A 21,294-nucleotide genomic window follows, 5' to 3' on the forward strand; every position below is an offset into this window, starting at 1 on the left:
GGGCTAGACAGTAAAAAGGATCAAGAATGAGAGATTTGAAGTGATTTGCAACTTTTGCAAATATAATGTGCAAACTTTTCACATGGCTTGGGTCTGGAATGTGGAAGTGGAGGCAGGCTCAATTGAGGCATTATATTGCTTCTATTTAAATGTGTAGGGTCACTGGTGGAAGAGAGGTAGGAGAATGGTACTAAGTCATGATGCTCATTCAGAGCTGGTGTAGACATGATGGGCTGAATGGCCTCCTGCACCATAACAATTGACTTCTCTGCTTGGATACCCTGGTAATCTTCAGTTACCAGCCCTGGTATGGTTTTTTTTTTTTTGTTTTCAGCCCGATTGGAAGTGAATGAAGTTTCCTGCCCATCAAGAGTTTGGGTGGGGACAGGCCACCTTTAAAAGGGGTGGACCTGTATGTGTACAATGCTGTGAGAAAGTCCTCCTTGTCAGGAGGACTTCTGCTGTACAGACCCCTCTTTCAGCCTTCCCAGCTGACTCTGGGTATTTTGGACCTGGTGCAGTGGTGGAAGCCAGATGTGATGGCAAAATGTGTTAAGTACTCATGAGAATTGTGGACTGTTATCTTGTCTGGGATGCTGTGGCTTGCAACTATATCTTTAATGCCTTGGCAGTATTTATAGTTGCTTCACCACTTCAACCCACCTGGAGAAGTAGTTCACTATGCTGTTGATGAACGAACAAGTTGAAGCCCAACCTTTCTCATCACCTGGTAGGGAATTATGAGGGGACTCTCTTTGGTCCTGCCTGTGCATGTGCACATGGCAACTTGCAATGCTGCCTTCAATCACCTTAAATGCCTGGTCAGCAGGCAGATTGGGCCCGTGCTCTGCACTTGGCAATGCCCTGGCCTATTTCTGGCTGCAGGAAGACTGGATGACCAGCTGCTCATCGTAGACCATGAGGTCATCTGTTGGTCAAAAGGTTTTCATGGTCACTCCATTTGGTCTCAGACCATCTTTGGCAGTATCTACAAATGCAGGTATTCTCGTCACACTTGTTCCTAGTGGATTTGTTGGAGTTTTAGTCATTGCTGGCTGGTTCTCCTTGTCAATTGGGACTATTGACATCCTGCTGGGAGATCCACCATGGTCCTTGAGTGTCTGCTGTTGTCTGGTTTTTACCTTGAATGTATAATGTCTCGGGTGAACCTCAGTGCAGGCAAAACATCTAGATTCTGGAGGCATCTTTGCTAGCTCCTCATACAATCTCCTTATTGGAACCTTGAACTTCTTGCATGTCCATGTGACTGAAGGCTTCTTTTCTATGATGTCCTAACTCATCTCTGTCCAACAGCCCTCTGGATGCATAGTACACAGGTAGGTGACTTCTATCCAGTCCCTAGAACAGGATTGCCCCCAGGCCTGGGGACAAAGCATGTTGCTTTGGTGGGCAGAGCTGGGTCATAGTGGGCCAGAATGTCTCAAGCAGCATTGCCTTGATGTAAGTGAAAGCTTGCTCTTAGATCAAGCATGGTGCTGTGACTCAAGTAGATGCCGCAAAGATTCTGTGATCTGGGCCAAATAGATTTTTTTTTTTTAAAATGCAGCTGGTTCACCATCCCAAGAATTGCTGGAGGTCTGGAGTTGAGGATGGGGTTGGAAGCTTTGATGGTCTTGGTTTTTTTTTGTGGTCTGCTGTGATACCTTTATTAATAATCATGGCTGCGGAATCAAATGTTTTGGGAAAACACTTTTTTTCCCTTTGTCAGCCACACTTCCAACAGGTCCTCTAAGACAGCTGAGTTTCTTCTGTACTTAAACTGCTGCTTGTACACTTTTTTTTCCACTGTGCCCTTGCTTGGTGATCATTTAGGGGTTGCTTTCTGGATTTTCAGTGCATCAAAGCACTTGAAGTGGGATTCACTTTTTTTTTGGCTCATTGGATGTGGGCATTGCTGGCTAGGCCAGCATTTATTACTGTCCCTAAATGCCTTCTGAACAAGTGCAATTAAGAGTCAACCACATTGCTGTGGGTCTGGAATCACATGTAGGCAGGTAAGGACAGTGGATTTCATTCCCTAAAGGACTTTAATGAGCCAGATGGGTTTTTTCTATGACCATTGGCAATGGTCATCAATAAAAATCTGCAAAAGTCTAATAAATTCAAATTCTGTCACCTGCTGGAATTGTGTAAAACACTGGTTAGGCCACAACTGGAGTTCTGTGTGCAGTTCTAGTCACCATTATAGGAAGGATGTGATTGCACTGGAGAGGGTACAGAGGAGATTTAGCAGGATGCTGCATGAGCTGGAGGGTCTGAGCTATGAAGAAAGATTGGATCGGCTGGGGTTGTTTTCCTTGGAGCAAGGAAGGTTGAGAGGAGACCTAATAGGGGTGTGTAAGATTGAGGAGCATAGATAGGAAGGCACTTTTTTTTTCCAGTAGTAGAGGAGCCAATAATCAGGGGGCATAGATTTAAACAAAGGTAGAAGGCTAAGAGAGGAGTGAGGAGAAACTTTTTCACCCAGAGGGTGGTGAGTCTGGAACTCACTGCCTGAAAGGGTTGAGTCAAGCCTCATGACATGGAAGTTTTTAGATATTCACTAGCATTGCCATAGCCTCCAGGGATTAGTGTAGCTAGATCTGAGTGGCACAGACATGATGGACTGAATGGCCTCCTGTGCTGTGATGTTGGTGTCTGCTATGGTGGGATTTGAACCCAAGTCCCTGGAGCATGACCCTGGGTCTCTGGATTATCAGTCCAGTGACAATACCACGACACCATCCCAGATTAATTTCATTCCAAATTTCCAGATGAACACAACTGCCCAGAAATTTCCTGGCCCTGACTAATCATTTCTCCAATGCTTAATTTTTCAACCGGAGCAAAGCTGGTAGAATTTCCTGCCTTGTGTCTGACTCTGGTGTCGCAGCAGCCACATTCTGGTATCTAGTCCTGGAGCTCAATTTTTTCCCCAAACTTTGCACCCCCTGCCCACAACCGCCCCCCACCCGCAGACCCAGGCTTTCCTCACTGGGCCTAATTAAGCAATTATAGCCTTATGTCAACCCTGCAATCCTTTTCTGACAAAAGCACCATCACTAGTTATTGAAAAATAGAGGGATAAAGTCTTCTATACCTAGTAATAGCAGAGGAATCAAAACCTTCTATGCCCAGGATATGAGGGCCTTTTGCAACATCTCAACTTCTGTATTTATTTATTTTTTTTTACAAAGTGTTGCTCCATGTTAAAAATCCAAATTCAAACCTGGATGTGTCTTAAATGTTCTGAACTTATTGGAGATAATGGCTTGTACATTTTTTTGGAAATCAAAATACATAATGGTTAAACTAGTATTTAAACCAAGTTTTAATCTGTTCTTGATTGCAGAAGCTGAGCATAAAGAAACATGTGCAGAATATCAATGCAACAACAAATGCATTTCTGAGCATGAAATATGTGATGGGATTGCAGATTGTATTGATGGGACTGATGAACCAGAATCTTGTGGTAAAGTCTAAACTTGGCTTTTCGCATACTAATTTTTGGATAACTTTTTCTGGCAACTAAATCTTTTTTGTGATTGTGTTGAACTTTAAACTTGATTCAGGCTTCCTGTTAAATTTCTTATGTTCAATTTGTGCCTTTTTATAATATGTTGCATCACCCTTCATCTCCTGATGCCTTTTTACAATTCTATCTCTATTGCCCAAGTTAATGTGGAGTTGTATCCATTTGCTCCCTTCAAGGATTTCAGCATGGCATCCAATTTGATCCTGGATCACAGCACAGGAGTGGTTCAAAATTGTATATGGATCGATTCCAATATTTGACCCAAAGTATTGACTTTTACTTCACATTTACCAAGGAAACCATACCAACAAAACCATTGTCTGCTATATGTAGATAAAATGGTTAACACCACCCAAATGGTTGATTTGTAAGGAGAGGTCTGCATTTGTGAAACAATATACACTATATATTCATAGTTGTGCAAAAATTGTCTGACTTTCTAAATATCCTGCCTTTCTTAGGTAAGAAGTGTTGGGACAACAATGGGGGCTGTGGTATTTTGTGTGAAGAAACTATTTGGGGTGCACATTGTGCTTGCCCAGCAGCTGGCATGATTTTACAGCCTGGTGGCAAAAACTGTTCTGGTAAGTAATTAACATAGCTTTGCTATCAAGCTGGCTTCTCTGCCCTTGTTTGGAGGCTGTCACTACTTATCTTCATGTATGGGTATTAGCTTTTCCCACCTTAAGCAATGTAACTACATGTGGATGCCATTGGTTTTTCTTGTACTGGCTGCATCAAGATGGCCACTTTTCCAAGTGCCTACATTTCAACCTATTCATGTTAGTCTAATGTATTGCATTTTTCCTGTACACTGACCTCCTTGAAGGTGTCACTAAAGTAACTTTATCACACTTCACTTTTAGTCCTTTGCCTAAAGTGAAGTATTGATTTCCAGCTGGGAAGAATAGGTCATTGTTGCATGCAGCCATCTACTGAAGTTGGATACTGTACATTTTTTTACTCCCCACCACCCCCCCCCCGCCACCTCTCCTTCCTTGCCACCTGCAAACCCAAGTGTGATGCAGATGGTGCTGAATCTGTTTTCATGAAGGGAACCTTGCCCATGCCATTCCATTTTAACTGGACATTAGGATTGAAAAGCAGTCATGGTTTATAGTAATATTTGAGAATACAGTCTAGGGTTTTAATCCCATATCATGAGGATCACTGGCAGGGTGAGCATTTATTGCCTATCCCTTCACAACTGAGTGGCTTGTATTGGGCAATGAAGAATCAACTGCATTGCAGTAGATTTCAGACTAGGCCAAGTAAGAACAGCAAATCTTCTGTCTAAAGGAGAAGTGAACCAGTACTTTAATCATGAAACTATTGGATTGTCGAAGCTAAAAGCAAAAAACTGTGGATGCTAGAAATCGAAACAAAAACACAAATACCTATACTGTATTTGGTAATGGATAAGGTGTCCAAGTAGGCCTCCCAGAAGCAGGCCACCTGCGATTCCTTGGTGTTATTTGTATATGATCCTTTTGTATTATGTGAAAGCTGTTTTATCCTCATTTTTTGCAATGTGTCCAGAGTTTTGGTTCCAGCCTCCCAGTATAGCAGCCTGCTATATAGAAAATGCTTTCAAAAAAGAACTAATTGAGTGAATATGCCTGGAGTTTGTAGAGCACTCCAGGACCATTTTAATAATTGTTTCTACAGCAAACATGGAGCCTTCAAGAACAAATCTGATTTGAAATTTCTAAAAGACAAAAACCTGTAACAGTGTAAAGCTTAAATCTGATACAAATATTGCTCCCAGCTAAACTTTGTGGAATTTCCTAGGGAAAACAATTTAAAATGGTGTTATAACCTACATCTCTTTCTGCACTTATCCAAGGTAAGATCTTAATCTGAGCACACTGAACTATTGAGCATTTTTGTCTGGTCAAATCTTGTCTAATGTGATCCAATATTTGCAAAAGGTACACCTTCCTCCTTTCTGTATGACCTACATTTTTGCTTAAGGTCCTCACGTTTTCTTGCACTTACCCCTCTACTCCTATACTTGGGACTATGGAAAAGAAAAGCTTTAATTCAGCTCCTGCACTAAACTTCTTCAACACTGAACCCATACTGACTGAATTAAAGTTTCCCACAAATTGAAGCCAAAAACTTCAGATCTCCAGACCATTTTCAAGCAATCTTGACTGTCTTTCAGGATGGTCAGACTGGTACATTAACCTGCCATTGGGAGATGCTTCATGGTCAATTTGATTAATTGCTAATATCCACTAGCACACTCTGCATTCTAAAATGTTTGAGCAAATGCTGACCTGCCAAGTGGTTTTTAAACCAGGCTAATGAGTGTATTTCTACTATAATTGTAGACTGCAATGACTTCCCATAATACTGAAATCAGTCATATGGACTTGAAACATTAACTCTTTTTTGTCTCCACAGATACTGCCAGACCTGAGTGTTTCCAGCATTTAGCTATTTCAGATCTCTAGCATCTGCAGTATTTTGCTTTTATTCCCATAACTTATCGGCCTTTCGGCTAAGATCAAGTGTAGTTGTGAAGCAATGGCTGTAACCGGTTAAGACCCATACCATGGGGTACGTAACACCATTCGGGTGACGGTGAAGGACAGTAAAGGAGGAGCACCAATGGATTGGGCCTTCATCAAGTGGATCCTGTTGAAGGCGTGTGGATTTGAAGCAGAGGAGATCTACTCCCTGCAAGACATCCCCAGCGCTGGATGTTTCGACGTGACTTTCAAGCATGTGGCAGCTTGCGTCAAGTTCCTGAAGGTGTTCAAGGAGAAGAGAGACCAGCCGGAGATGAAGATCCTGACAGTGGAGCCGCTCTTTGCTCTGCCCTTGCAACGGGACCGTGTGGTGACTGTGCATCTCTACAATCCCTACATCCTTGTCACTGACGTGTTCACCTTCCTCGCCAGGTACGTCGACAAGGTTGGGAACTGCACCGAGGTTAGAGACGCCTTCAGAATTTGGACATGCAAACGCCAGGTAAAGGTCACGCTCAAGACCGATGGTAAGGGAGCCATCTTCCACCCTCCTTCCAGCTTCGCTATCGGAAGCCGTGGCTACCTTGTCTACGCTGGGCAGCCCAAACTTTGTCGCTCATGCAGCAAGTCTGGTCATGTGGCGGCCAATTGCAGTGCCGCCCTCTGCAAGAACTGCAAACAGGAAGGGCACCAGACAAAGGACTGCAAACAGACTAAGTGATGCAACCTGTGTGGCGAGGCAGGCCACCTCTACAGGAACTGCCCTAAATGCTGCCTCACTTAGGCACAGGCAGCCAAAGCCAATGAGGGGGAAGCAGAGGAAATGCTTCATGTCACTACTGCCAAGGACACTTGCAACACTCCAACCAAGGCCCCCAGTGAGAACAACGGGACAAAGGAGGACACCGACAAGTTGGAGGAAAAGATTGAGGCAGCAGACAGCCAATCAACAGCACTGCCCCCTGAACCTCCCACTCCTCAGAGCGAATCAATGGAGGAGGAAGCAGCAGCAAATCAGCAGGGGGAGTGGCAGCTGGTGAAGAGAGCCAAAAGGAAGAAGGGGCTAATAAGAGACCAAGCCACTTCCCAGACAAGTGGCAACAGGTGTCTCCCATCCGACACGGATGACAAGGGCAGCTGCTCTTCCGACGAAGAAGGGAAAGGGCGGCATCTACAGAAGAAGTGGCAAAGCTCTAGGGAGTTGGAGGTCGAGACACCCAAGCTCCAGAACATTGGAGACAATGAGGAGAGCAGCGCACCCCAACTTTGCCCATAAGCCGAAGAGGCCAGCTCACCCCAACGCCAGGAATCTGGGAGCAGTGAAGTGCTCAGCGCAACCCAGCTCCGGGAAGCCGGGAACAGCAATGCCCCAGAGGGGGAGAGGATTGGAGAGACTTCTCCAACAGAGGACATTTCAAATCCTGTTCTCTACATGAACCCCCAGATGCCACCTGAGCAGAACATCTCCAATGGAGAGGTTCAGGACAGTTTCCTCAGCCCATCCAAAGTGAGGCAATTTGTGAACACTGGGTATGCAGGAGCAGACCAAAGGTCTGGGACTCAGACAACAGGTTTGGTAAGAGACTAAATGCTTTAAAATGGATGTAATGATTGTATCCATAAATGCGCGTAGTATTAAATCTACGTGATGTGTTGTGACCTTGGACTACCTTGCCAAGGTCAAAGCTGACTTTCTGCAGGAGTGTGCGATACCGCACCTCAGCTCCTACAGGCAATGGTCACGATGGTGGTCCCATGGGCCATTGATCTGGTCAGGAGAAAACGACTCTTGTTTCTCTGGCCTGGGTATTCTGCTGCGGGGAAGCAACTTCACCGTCTCCGAGGTTAAGGAGGTGGTGGGCGGGCGCCTCCTCGTAGCAGACGTAATGTACAAGAATGCTCCACTCCGGTTAATTAATGTGTACGCCCCGGCACAAAAGGGCGAGCGGCTGGCGGTCTTTCAGCAGCTCCCACTGCTGCTGGCGACCTCCAGGCCGGTCATTCTGGGCGGTGACTTCAACTGCATCATCAATGCGGCTGGACGATCAGGCAGGGCTGACAGCAGATTGGACGCTATGTCCAGATCCTTGATGGAAACAGTTAAGGATGCCAAGTTGCATGACGTCTTCAGCAACCCTGCAGATGGAGCGCAGCGTAGATACACTTGGTCGCGGTCAGACAGGTCCATCCATTCCAGGATAGACTTCCTGGTTGTGTCCCGTGCATTTGCAGTCAGATCCACCGATGTCAAGCCGGTGTTCTTCTCTGACCATGCCTCCTACTGGCTAACTGTCACTTGTAGGAAGACCAGAGGGTGGGCAGGGGGGCATGGAAGCTAAACGTGCAACTGCTGACCCCAGAGAACATTGAGGAGCTCAAGAGGGATTACAAAGGTTGGAGAACCGTGAAACCCCTCTTTGAGTCCCTGACACACTGGTGGGAAGCGATTTAAGGGAAACATCGAGGTTTTTCATCCTCAAAGGCGCCCAGAAAGCTAGAAAGGAACAGAGGGAAATGTGCCGACTCCAGAAAAACATGCAGAACCTGCTCCGGCTGCAGTCGATGGGGTCGATGTCAAGGAGGAACTCCAAGAGGTGAAGAGCCAGCAAGCCTCACTCTTTGCCTCGGAGGCCTCCAAGATCATCTTCCGTTCCAGAGTCTGCTCTGTGGAGCAGGATGAGACGTGCTCACGTTTCTTCTTCCAAAAGGTACACACAGCTCTGTGATCACAGCCTGAAGGAAGAAGACGGCTCAGTAAAGTCATCGCAGTCCGACGTTTTGAGGATCAGCAAATCCTTTTTTATGCCGGATTGTATGACATGAAGCCCACAGACAGCACGGCCTCCCTGTCCTCTATCACAGAGGTCTTAGACGACAGTACACGGGAGAGCCTGGACAAACCGCTAACTCCTGACGAACTGACTAAGGCCCTTGAGTAAAACTCCCCGGAAGCGACGGCTTGCCGGCAGAGTTTTATTCGGCTCTGTGGGGCTGGATGGGCCCAGACCTGCTAGAAGTGTACGAGAGTATGCTTCTGGCCGGCAGCATGTCAGAATCCATGAGGAAAGACATCATCACCCTCATCTACAAACACAAGGGGGGAAGGGAGGAAATTAGAAATTGGCGACCCATTTCACTGTTGAATATGGACTATAAGATTCTGTCCAAGGTCATCGCCAATCGGGTCAAGTCTGCTCTGGAATTGGTGATCCACCCTGACCAGACCTGCACTGTGCCAGGCAGGAAGATCTCTGACAGCCTCGTGCTGCTCAGGGATACGATTGCCTATGTGCTGGACAGGGGTGTGGACACCTGCCTCATCAGCCCGGATCAGGAGAAGGCCTTTGACAGAATATCGCACACCTACATGGTGGATGTGCTCTCCAAAATGGGGTTTGGGGAGGGAATTCGCATTTGGATCCAACTGCTCTACACTAACATCAGTAGTGCAGTCTCAATCAATGGGTGGGAATCAGATAGCTTTCCTATTAAATCTGGAGTCAGGCAGGGCTGCCTTCTCTCCCCTGTCCTTTTTTGTGTTGCATAGAACCCTTTGAGTCCATCAGGAAGGATCTGGGGATAAGAGGAGTGACGATCCCAGGCAGTGGAGGCACTCAAGTCAAAGCCTCCCTGTACATGGATGATGTCGCCGTCTTCTGCTCGGATCTGCTGTCGGTGCGCAGACTGATCCACATCTGCGACCAGTTCGAACTGGCCTCGGGAGCCAAGGTAAATCGTGGGAAGAGCGAGGCCATGTTCTTTGGGAACTGGGCTGACCGATCCTTTGTCCCCTTCACTGGGCTGACGGCCTGAAGGTGCTGGGGATGTGGTTCGGAGGGACCAGGGCATGTGTTAGAAACTGGAAGGAGCGAGTGTCTATGGTGAAAAGAAAACTGGGTATGTGGGAGTGATGCTCCCTCTCCATTGCGGGTAAGAACCTGGTCATCAGGTGTGAGGCACTCTCGTTGTTGCTGTACATGGCAGAGGTCTGGATCATTCCAGACTCCTGCGCAATGGCGATCACACATGCCATCTTTTGCTTTGTCTGGAGGTCGAAAAATAGATTGCATCTGCAGGGACGCGATGTTCAATCCTCTAGATAAAGGGGGAAAAAACGTGCCCAACGTCGCCCTCATACTGATGGCCACCTTTTGTGTGCGGCTGCATCAAGCTGTGCGTAGACCCTTGGTACACAAAAACCAAGTGCACTAAGTGTCACTGTCTCTGGTGTTGCGAAGGATGGGTCTGGCCACGCTGCCGCGGAACGCTCCAAGTAGTTGGACCGGACCGTGCCGTACCACCTGTCCCTGGTGGAAAAATTTATGCAGAGAAACACCTTTGACCACAAGTCGATCAGGCAGTGGTCAGCACGTAATTTCTTAGAGGCCCTGTGGGAAAAGGAGAGGGTGGATCCTGTGGGATGGTTCCCTGAGCAGACTGTCAGTCATTTGGCAGAATGCCTCATCGCCAGAACTTTCCAACAAGCACCAAGATGTAGCTTGGCTGGTGGTGAGAAAGGCCCTCCCTGTCAAATTGTTCCAACACGCCTGGAGTCTTCCCCCCACCCCCCCCTCTGCACGTTGCCCTCGAGGTTGCTGTGGTGGGGACAAGACCATTGTTCACCTCCTTGTGGATTGTGCCTTTGCAAAGAAGGTCTGGAGAGATGCAGTGGTTTCTGTTGAGGTTCATCCTGAGCAGTTCTGTGACACAGGACTCTGCTCTATGGGCTGTTCCCAGGGACACACACCGAGACAAACATCAACTGCAGCTGGAGGATCATCAACTCTGTGAAAGACACTCTTTGGTCTGCCCGAAACTTGTTAGTCTTCCAGTGCAAAGAGTTGTCACCGACCAAGTGTTACAGACTGGCACATTCTAAAGTCCAGGACTATGTGCTGAGGGACGGACTAAATCTTGGGGCAGCTGTCGCAAAGGCGCAATGGGGAAAGGTCGCTGTCTAAGACCTTTCTGCCACAGTGCACCTAGGGACTGGGAACTGTTGAGAGCCCCTCGGGCTGTACAGCTCAAAATGAATGTATGCAGTGAATACTAATTATAATTGTATTGAAGCACCTCAGAGTGCAACATGATGTATGTTGATAACTCCAATACCATTGTCTGATTGTCTGCATTGACCATGTTGAAACTATTGTAATATTCATTGATTGCATTGATACACCTTGTGATCCATGTGTAAAAGTTGAATCTGATTGTACTTTTGTGATGGTGATTTTGAAATGTTTTGGAATGTCCTTCCAGATATTTTATGAATAAAGTATATTTTTCAAAAATAAATAAAATTTGCTTTTATTCCCATAATGCTGCTTGCTTTAAACCCAACCTGACCCTAGTTGGGATCTCAAGATCCTCATTTCAGCATGAGGAGCTTGATGTCTGCTTGAGTAAAGTTACCCCTTCCCGTGATTTTACATTGCATACACTTATGCAATGCTACTTCAGGTCAGGCTTTTTATGCCATGTCAGTGCAACTATGAAGTGTTGTTTGCTTATCCCTCTTATCTGCAGTGTTTAGTACTTGCATAATTTAATTCCCTCTTGTGGAGTGACTCAATTGACATGCTAAAATTAGCAAACAAGTCCAGAACTTGTGTTTTTAAAAATCATTTTTCACTGTTAATCAAGTCTCTAGAAATGTTCAACTCTAATGGTCACTAGGCTTTTCAGTATAAACCATTTCTTACCAGAGTTTGAACTTTTTAATGACCATTCTAGGTGTTGGACAAAATTAGCTTGTCACTTGCAAAATTTTCTATCATTCCTCTTGCCAGCCTTCATGCTTTCTAATGAAGATGAATATTCATATTTGTGTACCCTGCACCACAACTGTACAAATAGTAGTTCAGTGTATTGTTCTGTGTAGAAAGATAACCACTAACAGCAGAGAACTAAATAGTAACAGACATCTTGGAATGTGATAACACCCACAACAGATACGAATCTTTTCTTTTTGCAGAAGGCACTGCTTTCATTTTGACAGCGGGACATCAAAGTCTAGGAATACTGGATTTAACCAGCAGGAAATATGTCTCAATTGCAGTTGCTAAAGAAGTTGTGGCTATTGCATATGACCAAGCAAAGTCTGCCTTTTACTGGGTGGATGCAAAAGGGACTATATTTTCATTAGCTGAGAATTCAAGCTCTCCAATTTACACAGGTAATTATTTTGACTCATTCTTGCAGTAGTATTGTGTGCATCTTGTGTGTCTGCAAATGTACCTTTTTTATTACTCATCCAAAGAACTTTGTCTCCATCCTGTGGAATCATTGCATTAGTTTCAAATGGCCTACTAGGCATGGAATGCCTTGTGTTGTAACTTGGCACAATTTCCCCCATACGAATGCTCAATTAAACTGTTCATAAAAATCACAAGCAGGTAGATTTGCAATCTGTTAGCTGCTGAATTATTTTATTTTAGATGCGGTTTGGTGTTGCAGTGGCTAAAGGTCTGTCAATACAGCTGATGTTCACTCAGTGAACTAGTTGATGACCTGTGCAGTCATTGTCTTGTAAGGTGGTATTGAGCTATTGTTGTTGATATGCAGTACTGTACATCCACAGCCCTGTAAGGGAGGGAGTTCCAGCATCTTAACCCAGTCAGTAAAGCAACAACAATATAAACTTGGGGAACATTTAAGTAATGGTCCCATGCATCTTGTTCTCTTTTTTTGGTAGAGGTAACAGGCTTGGAAGGTGCTGTTGAAGGATCTCTGAGCTGCTGCAGTGCATCTTGTAGATGGTGCACACTGCTGACACTCTGCTGGTGGGAGGGAATAAATATTTAATGTTGCGGATGAGATGCTAATCAAGCAGGCTTTGTCCTGGATGCTGTTGAGCTACTTGTGGTGTTGGAGTTGCCTAGTCTATCACATTCCTGACTGGTGTCTTTGGACAAAAAAGTTTGAATTTTTTTTTTTGTTTGAGGAAAGGCCATTGAAGCAGCTCTAGATAGTTGGGCCTGTGGTAGAATTTCTATTGCAGGGAAACTACTATCCATCCCTTCTGGTGGGACAACCGGCTTTTTTTAAGTAAGTATCTTTCCCTCCATTGCTCTGCTGACAATACTAAATTTAGTTTGGTTTTTAGTCTGTTATTGTAACTTAATTGGAATTAATGACTAGGTGACTTTACAATTCACACTGAACTCCTCTTTTATCAGATGCTAAAGGAGTGACTAGTATAGCTGTTGACTGGTTCACTGGGCTGATTTTCTGGACCAACCACCTTGAGGAGAGAATTTGTGCTGGCATAGCTAATGGCAATGGTTTTGTGACTATTCTGGAGAAGAATGTAAGACCAGAGCAACTAGTTCTCTTTCCAGCAAAAAGGTATGAAACTTGCTGTGGAACTAAAGGTATTATGTTTAGTTTAAAAACTAGATTTTTGATCACTTCTCACCATATGCTCATGCTTGAGAAGTGCATTGCTCATGCTGCTTTAGGAATATGCAGTTTTCCATGAAAAGTAATGGTTGGAAAATCTCAAGTATGCACATTTCCCGACCTGATGAGTAACATTACCTTGCATTTAATGCTTTTCACTTTTCAGGCATTATAGTTAAACATGACATGCACAAAGTTCTATAGAATTTTAAGTCTTAATTTAATAAAGGGTGGTGGGGTAAGTCTCCTGACTGGAGAGTACATGTGGAGAAATCACAATTTATCATTTTCTGCAGGTAAGGAAAGCTTATTGGAGCAAGCAAAGCTCTGCTGCAGAAATCATTTTTAAGGTGGTAAACAATTGACAGGGTTTGGGGAGGGAAGGAGGCAGGCTAGTTTTGATTCATTTTTCTCCAGTTTTTTTTTAGTGCTGGAAATACTCCACAGGTCTGGCAGCATTTAGTTGACATTCAGGGCATGCAGTGCCCACAGTTTATTTTACATAAACTAGACAGCCACCTTCTATGCAAACTTCTGATTTTAAACTCTGCAGGCTCACTTAATTTCCTTTTATCTTAGAATTTGACTGAAATTGAGGGGATTTCCTTTCTCTGCTCTAATAAAAGATTTATTTCCAGAGAAGGTTGAGGACCTTTTGTAGCAAAGACTTTTGAGGGAGTGGAGGGTAATTGTTCCATTAATTGTTACCCAATTAGAGGATTTAACTATTTTGCCAAAAGAATGGAGAAAGATGTTGTTGGGACAGTTGTGGAGTTGGAATTGGAGATGCTTTGAATCTTCTTCAATGGTCACCCTCACGGAGTAGGGAAATACCAAGTGCTGGGAATACTGATCTCTGGCAGTAACTGGAGAGCAATAGTTTGTGATGTCAAATGTCTATTCTTTAGAAGTTTGGCTCTGAAGACCAGTCAACTCAACACTTTCTCTCTACTGATGCTGTCAGACTTCAATATTCCCAGCACTGAATTTATAAGAGTAGTGAACTGTTACTTCTATTCAATCTAATCTTTCCCAATTATGGTAGCTATATTTAATCTATCAACTTTGAATTAGGGAATGTTAGGGAAGAGAATTTTTGACTTGGCATCAAAAATAATGGAGCATATAGCATCGGAGGAACAGGAAATGAAATTTGAGTTCGAGGGTTAGTTGGATAAACCTTCAATTGAAACAGTGCATGGAATTGGATAGACAGTACACTTTTTTAGATGTCTTCAACTGTAGAACTGAAGTAACTGGAGTTAGGTGGGAAGAGAAGTAGGAGATCTTGAATCCAGCAGAGGCTAGTTAAGGGACTAAAATATATCAAGTGTTGAACTTTCTTTTTCAGTTGCATGTTCTGGGTAAACCAGAGAGAGAATATATACTCCAAGGCACACATTGAGACAGCAGGAATGGATGGCTCTGGAAGAAAAGTAGTTGTGGTTCTTGATTTAGTGGAGCCAATTGGACTGACTCTTGATTACTCAACAGAGAGACTTTACTGGTTCAGTGATGATCACGAAGTAAGTACACTTCTGTCGTCTGGTGTCTGAACACTGCATATGTAGTACAAAAATAGCTGGAAAAGCTCAGCAGGTCTGACAGCGTCTGTGGAGAGGAAGACAAGTTAATGTTTCGAGCCCATATGACTCTTCTTCAGACCTAAAGTGAAATAGAAATGAGGTGAAATATAAGCTGTTTAAGGAAGGTGGGGTGGGACAAGTGGAGCTGGATAGAGGGCCAGTGATAGGTGGAGGCAAAGGAGAGATTGCCAAAGATGTCATGGACAAAGGGTTGTTGACAGTGGTGATATTAGCTAAAGGATGTGCTAATGGTGACATTAAGGGTAGAAAACAGGATGAGCAAGTGACAGATGGCCCTAGTGGGGGTGGGGGGGGTGGGGGGGGATTGAAATAGGCTAAAAGGTGGAGATAAAACAATGGATGGAAAAATTTTAAAAATAATAGAAATAGGTGGGAGAAGAAAAGTATATTAAAATATATAATTTTTGGAAAAAGAGTGGGGATAGAATAGAGAGTTCATGATCTAAGCTGTTGAACTCAATGTTAAGCCCAGAAGGCTGTAAAGTGCCTAATCGGAAGATGAGGTGCTGTTCCTCCAGTTTGCGTTGAGCTTCACTGGAACATTGCAGCAGGCCAAGGATGGACATGTGGGCATGAGAGCAGGGTGATGTTGAAATGGCAAGCAACAGGGAGGTCTGGATCATGCTTGCAGACAGACCGAAGGTGTTCCGCAAAGCGGTCACCCAGTCTGCGTTTGGTCTCTCCAATGTAGAGGAGACCGCATTGGGAGCAGCGAATCCAGTAGACTAAATTGAGGGAAGTGCTGCTTCACTTTGAAAGGAGTGTTTGGGCCCTTGGACAGTGGCGGGGGGGAGAGTAAAGGAGCAGGTGTTGAACCTTCTGCGGTTGCACGGGGAGGGGGTGATGGAGGAGTGGACCAGGGTGTCCCAGAAGGAACGGTCCCTATGGAATGCCGATTTGGGGGGGGGTGAAGTGAAGATGTGTTTGGTGGTGGCATCATGCTGGAGTAGGTGGAAATGGCAGAGGATGATCCTTTGAATGCAGAGGCTGTTTGGGTGATAAGTGAGGACAAGGGGGACCCTATCATGGTTCTGGGAGGGAGAGGAAGGTATGACGGTGGATGTGCGGGAGATGGGCCGGACATGGTTGAGGGCCCTGTCAACCACGGCGAAGGAAGACATGTCAAAAGAACTGTTTTGTAAAGTGGCATCTTCGGAACAGATGTGACAGAGGCGAAGGAACAGCGTATGTAGTTGTGGGGATTTTAGTGGACATAATTTGTGTAAGTGACTTCCAAACAGCTGGGCTGGTCCAAGTTCAGAAAACATCATTTAAATGGACAGCCATTCTGCACTTCAACAAAACTAGCAATGTACAATTTTAGTTTGCCCTTAATGTAAATTTAATAAACTGAATTTTATTTGTTGGACTTGTGGGGGAAAAGAATGCAGTTTTGCACCATCTTTACAATGAAGATGGCCTACCCTGGAGCTACAATAGTCCTGGTGGTGGTGCTTCCAAAACATGTTGAATGAGAATGCCAGGTTATTGGCCCAGTGGCTTGCAAAACTTAATTCCATGACACTAGTGGGAAAACCATTAGAATAATTAGTCCCATGATGCCTTAAGGCCTTTACAAGCAAAATCACAGCTGTGCAATATGTCCAGAAGCTGGCTAATTTATTTTTGCATTTTTCCAAGTCTGTTGAAACAGTAAAGGTGGATGGCAGTGGGAGATTCTCATTACATAACTTGGACATTAGAAAACCGCAAGGATTTTCAGTATTTGAAGACTGGTTCTATTGGTCTGAAGTAAATAGAGTGCTACGTACATCCCACCATCTGAAAAAGCAAGAGGTTTTGCTAGAACCTGCACTGGTTTCCATATTGACCATAACATATCCTCATCAACAAAGTAAGTTCTAGCTCATGGAGAGCTGTAGTCTATAATATCATACCTAGATGTACACTTGGGCAGCTACTTCAAACAATGCTCCTTACCACACCTCCACTAAATTTGGTTTTACTAGAGTCAAAGCCATGACTTGCCTCCATTTTCTTGATTTGGTATTTTCCCAAGTGCAATCTCATGAACATTGACTCCACTTGTTACCTAGTCTAGGCAAACTTTACTGAAGATTTGTTTTAATGGACAAGCTGAACTTGGTGTCTCTGGCTCGTCTGTCCTCAATTCAAACAATGCAGCTGGTAATTGGCTAGAACACTGCATAACCCTGTCCACTTGGGCCTTTAACCTAACCCAAAGACAGTAATGGATTTGTGGCAATCTTTCTACCCCCACCACCACTATCATTCTTTTCTACATATTAGAGCAATCACACCATAAGCCAATATTGGTGTTGCTGCATAGTCAGCTGATCTGGGGATGAGCAAAGACCATGCCTAATTTTTGTTCAAGCAGATTCTGGATGGGAAAGAAATAACATTGCTGTAGCTAAGATCAGACTTTACTCATTCCACCCAGGTGTTGGTGGTGAGTTTGATGTTGGCTTTGCATAAGGGTACGCACAGCTAGATTTAAAGTGAATTGTTCTCCATATAATTAGAACTACTTGCATTTTCACCTAAAATGTACACACTACACTCCAACCAAAAGGTCCATCTTTTAAAAATTCAATGTCAGCTGAAATATGTAGTGTTACAATCTCAAAGCTAATGACCTTAAATTTGAACTTCCAGTGAATAGCTGAAGGATCATTTAAGATTTGAGTAACACAAAAAGCAACATTGACTAAACAGCTTCAGTATTTAGCTTGTGCTCTAGATTATAGAAAAGCCCATTAACATTTAAAATTACCAAAAATCTTGACCTTCATTCTCTAGGAACCAGTCCAAAGTGATGTGTAGCTCCTGCACAAACTAACTTTCACAGTGCAGCTTACCCCAGAGATCTCCCTTTAGCCAAAGATATGCAATCTTCCAGCTTTTTAAATCCTCATGAACTTGGTCTCTCTGACCCCCACCCTGACCCTGTTGGTGATTTTTTTTTTGGGGGGAAACCTGTAGCCTGATCCTACAATGGCTTCCTATGGTCTCTTCCCTCAAAGCCATCTAAATGGAAATGTAAGTCACATGGGCCTTGTATCAAGGTGTGAATGCTAATTGGCTATCCTTTAGACCCCAATACAGTTTTTTAAAGTTTAACCATTTACAACACCTGATACATTTGAAGCAAGTAGCCTGCTTTTTGTTACATCCCCTGAGGTAATTGTTCCAATTCACTAGAACTCCTGTCTCTCAAGTTTTATCCTTTTGGAATTGCAGATGGTCATCAGTGTCAAAAAGCAGAATGCAGCCATATATGCTTGCTGTCACCAGTGAATGTTAAAGGCTATAAGTGTGCTTGTCCTCGAGGAACATTTCTAGTATCTGGAAAATGTGAAGGTAAATTAATGACTGTATTTGAGTGATATGGTGAAGTAAGTTCACTTTTGATACCTATGCTTGAAGGTAAGGGTCAGTTGTAACTAAATGGGTTGTCTTGAGCTCAATGGCATGCAGTAAGTTGTGCTGGTTTTAAGGATTCAAAAGTTAATCAGCTTTTAAAATCTAGATTTTAAAGGTTCCATTACTGGAAATGCCAGTGTAGCTCTTGTGATTCTTTGATACCAGTCTATATTTCCCAATATCTCTTTTAAACATTAAGATGTTGCCAGAACTTAAAACTTGTTGGAGCTTGTGTTCTAACAAATGTGGCAATTGGTGTGCTTGGAATCCTATTCTAAATCTAGCCCCATTTGACAGGACATGAGCCTTCCTACACAAATTCCCTCTTTGCTGCCACAGCCTCTGAACCATTAAGTACTATCATTCTAATTTCATTTTTGAAATGCTAATCTGTACTTCAACCCCATTCCTTGCAGTTCTGCTTTACAGATTATTTACAGTGCATCTGTAACTGAATCCTTTCTGTCCTACCTGTTGGCGCAAGCTTGCATTTTGACGGCAATAATTATGCCATAAATATAGAAATTTGGTCCAAGCACTGACCCTGCAGAATACCGATTTGCTCTTCCTTTTCACACTTGCCTCATTTACCTCATTTGGGCTTTTTTTGGTTCTTGTGCTTTTTAAGTTGGCCTTCCTTACATCTGGAGTTTAACTTTTAGGATATCTAAACACTTAACTTGTTACTTAGATGGAACTTATCCCTTTTCTCATCTAGAAAGCAAATTATATCAAATCTCCCCCTTTTAATTCTATTGATCAACTTTGCCTCTAGGTGCATACAATAGACATGGGTATCACAGCCTTTTTAGAACTGTCCAATGATATTCTTTTTTCACAAATCAAGCTTCATCTCATGGCTCCTTTCTCTCTCTCTCTCTCTCTCTCTCTCTCTCTCTATTCAACTTTACTTTTGTTTGACATCAAGTTGTGTTCTGGGTTTTTGCATCAACCTCCTTCAATATCCAGTTGTTAAATTAAATTCCAGTGTATAAGGATTTTATTCTAATTTGCTCTTGTCCATTTTTTGTGGTTGTGCTATTCTTTGCTCTCAGCAATACCAGTTCACCTGAATTTGAACTATATATAATTTCTCAATTTTGATCCTGTTCAGCTTTAATTTCTTTCTGGGGGAAAAATGCCTACTGCATGACCAGTGTGTCAATATTAATGTTTTGTATTTTGTATCTTTAGACCTTCCATTGTTGCTCAATTTCGTTTTGAGCATTGGTTGTCCTTGATGCCTGTACCTTAAGTAACAATAGTTGTATATAAAATACAACTCTAGGCTCAATATGGGCTTTTTTTTTAACTTGCAGGAAACCGCTCTTTGTGCACAATTAATAATGGAGGCTGTTCAAAAAGGGACATCTGTGCCCAACACACTAATGGGGTTTACTGTCTTTGTCCAGATGGTGAGGATTGTTCTACAGGTAACTTAAAATCTGGCAAACACATGTCTTGTAGCAAATTAACTAACAGTTCACAAGTATTAATTCCTTCTGTGTTGTGCACACTGGCCTGTCAACTATAGTGAGTCTCCCACATATAGGGTAAATGTGAGACTGGGTACAGTACCACCCAGTGATGTAAGAGGGCATGACCTGCACCCAGGGTCAGCCTAGTGTTGGATAGTCTTCTGTACATGCATACAGCTCCTAGCTTGTACCCTGTACTATACATTTGGTTCTGAGTCGAGATTTGCGGTTAACCAACATGTGACTGCAAAGACTTCAAACCTGCTGAACTGTAACCAATACCCTACAATAATTTTAACATCTGAAAGATGACTCAGTACTGCACTAGATTGTCAACTTTTTGTGGTAAGCCTGAGTGGAACTTGAACTCAGAACCATGTAACTCCAAGACAGTGTTGCCAACTGAGCCACCCTTATTACTTCCATAAGCCTTGCAAGCAAATGTAAGTGTGAAGCATGCAGTTACAGCACTTGGGAGAAAATAGTACTAACACATGCATTAAAATTGTATTTTCAGCCGATTAACTTCCTGTAGTCTTATGCCAGCTGGTTCTGTGAAAATCAGATGTGGGGGCTGCATTGATGTAGACTTTCAAATTGTTCAACTATGGAGTGAATACAAACAGCTTTTAGATTGCTGTTGTAGTCCAGTCATGGATAACTTGTCAGGGTGTTATGACTTAACTTGCATATTTGCCTTCATTCCACATTGAGGGGTTCAAGCTCCTCAACTGAACTTCAAATGTGCTGATAGTCTGTGCAATATATTAAGGAGGTCTTGTCTAGCACTTAGTTTACTAAACAGTTGCCATCAGGTGTATTCCAGTTAATACTGCTGGATATACATTCCTATAGAAGAAACTTGCATTTATGTAAGCGCCTTCTAATGTAGTAGGAAAAACATTCTAACATTTATATAGACATAGGCAGTCAGCACTTGAGCCAAAGTAGATATTGTAACTGGTAATTAAATGCATTGTCAGAAGATATCGACTAATATTTCTGAAATTCTGGCCCTAGACAAATGTGGCTGCTAGTGTTGGGCGGAGGGATTTAAGAATGCATTTCTATGGTTTTAATATTGGTGGTTGGATATAGGAAGGGTGCAGTCATGATATCAACAATTTTAAATTGTCACATTGGAGATATTGGTGCCCATGTATCACTCATGCATGCCCACTGGCCTCTAGTGTAGGATAAGATGCATGTTTTCATATTCCTAGAAGGTTTGATCAAATGGATGCTGAGTCTAAATAGAGTTTATAGTTTTGAGATCAAAGAGCAGCCACTTGAGACTGAAATTTCCTCAGTTATGATCTCTAGTTCAACTGACAACAGTGGCTGGGGAGAGGAATGGAAACTAGTGAGGATCAAGGATGACTTCTTCA

The 21,294-nt window shown here is 43.5% G+C and overlaps 1 protein-coding gene across 1 annotated transcript in view; it reads left to right on the forward strand.

Annotated features, from left to right (window-relative positions):
- The first annotated feature begins 918 nt into the window (after positions 1–918).
- LOC144691428 (vitellogenin receptor-like) overlaps positions 919–21,294 on the forward strand; it is a 44,978-nt gene continuing 24,602 nt past the window's right edge. Inside the window, exons 1-6 of the mRNA XM_078559519.1 lie at positions 919–1,000; positions 3,353–3,472; positions 11,987–12,187; positions 13,191–13,359; positions 14,765–14,939; positions 19,748–19,861. Of these exons, the coding sequence (XP_078415645.1) occupies positions 919–1,000; positions 3,353–3,472; positions 11,987–12,187; positions 13,191–13,359; positions 14,765–14,939; positions 19,748–19,861 (861 nt within the window). The remainder of the gene's footprint in view (positions 1,001–3,352; positions 3,473–11,986; positions 12,188–13,190; positions 13,360–14,764; positions 14,940–19,747; positions 19,862–21,294) is intronic.

This window comes from Cetorhinus maximus, chromosome 2, assembly GCF_964194155.1.
Source record: "Cetorhinus maximus chromosome 2, sCetMax3.hap1.1, whole genome shotgun sequence".
In the NCBI taxonomy this organism is placed as follows: Eukaryota; Metazoa; Chordata; class Chondrichthyes; order Lamniformes; family Cetorhinidae; genus Cetorhinus; species Cetorhinus maximus.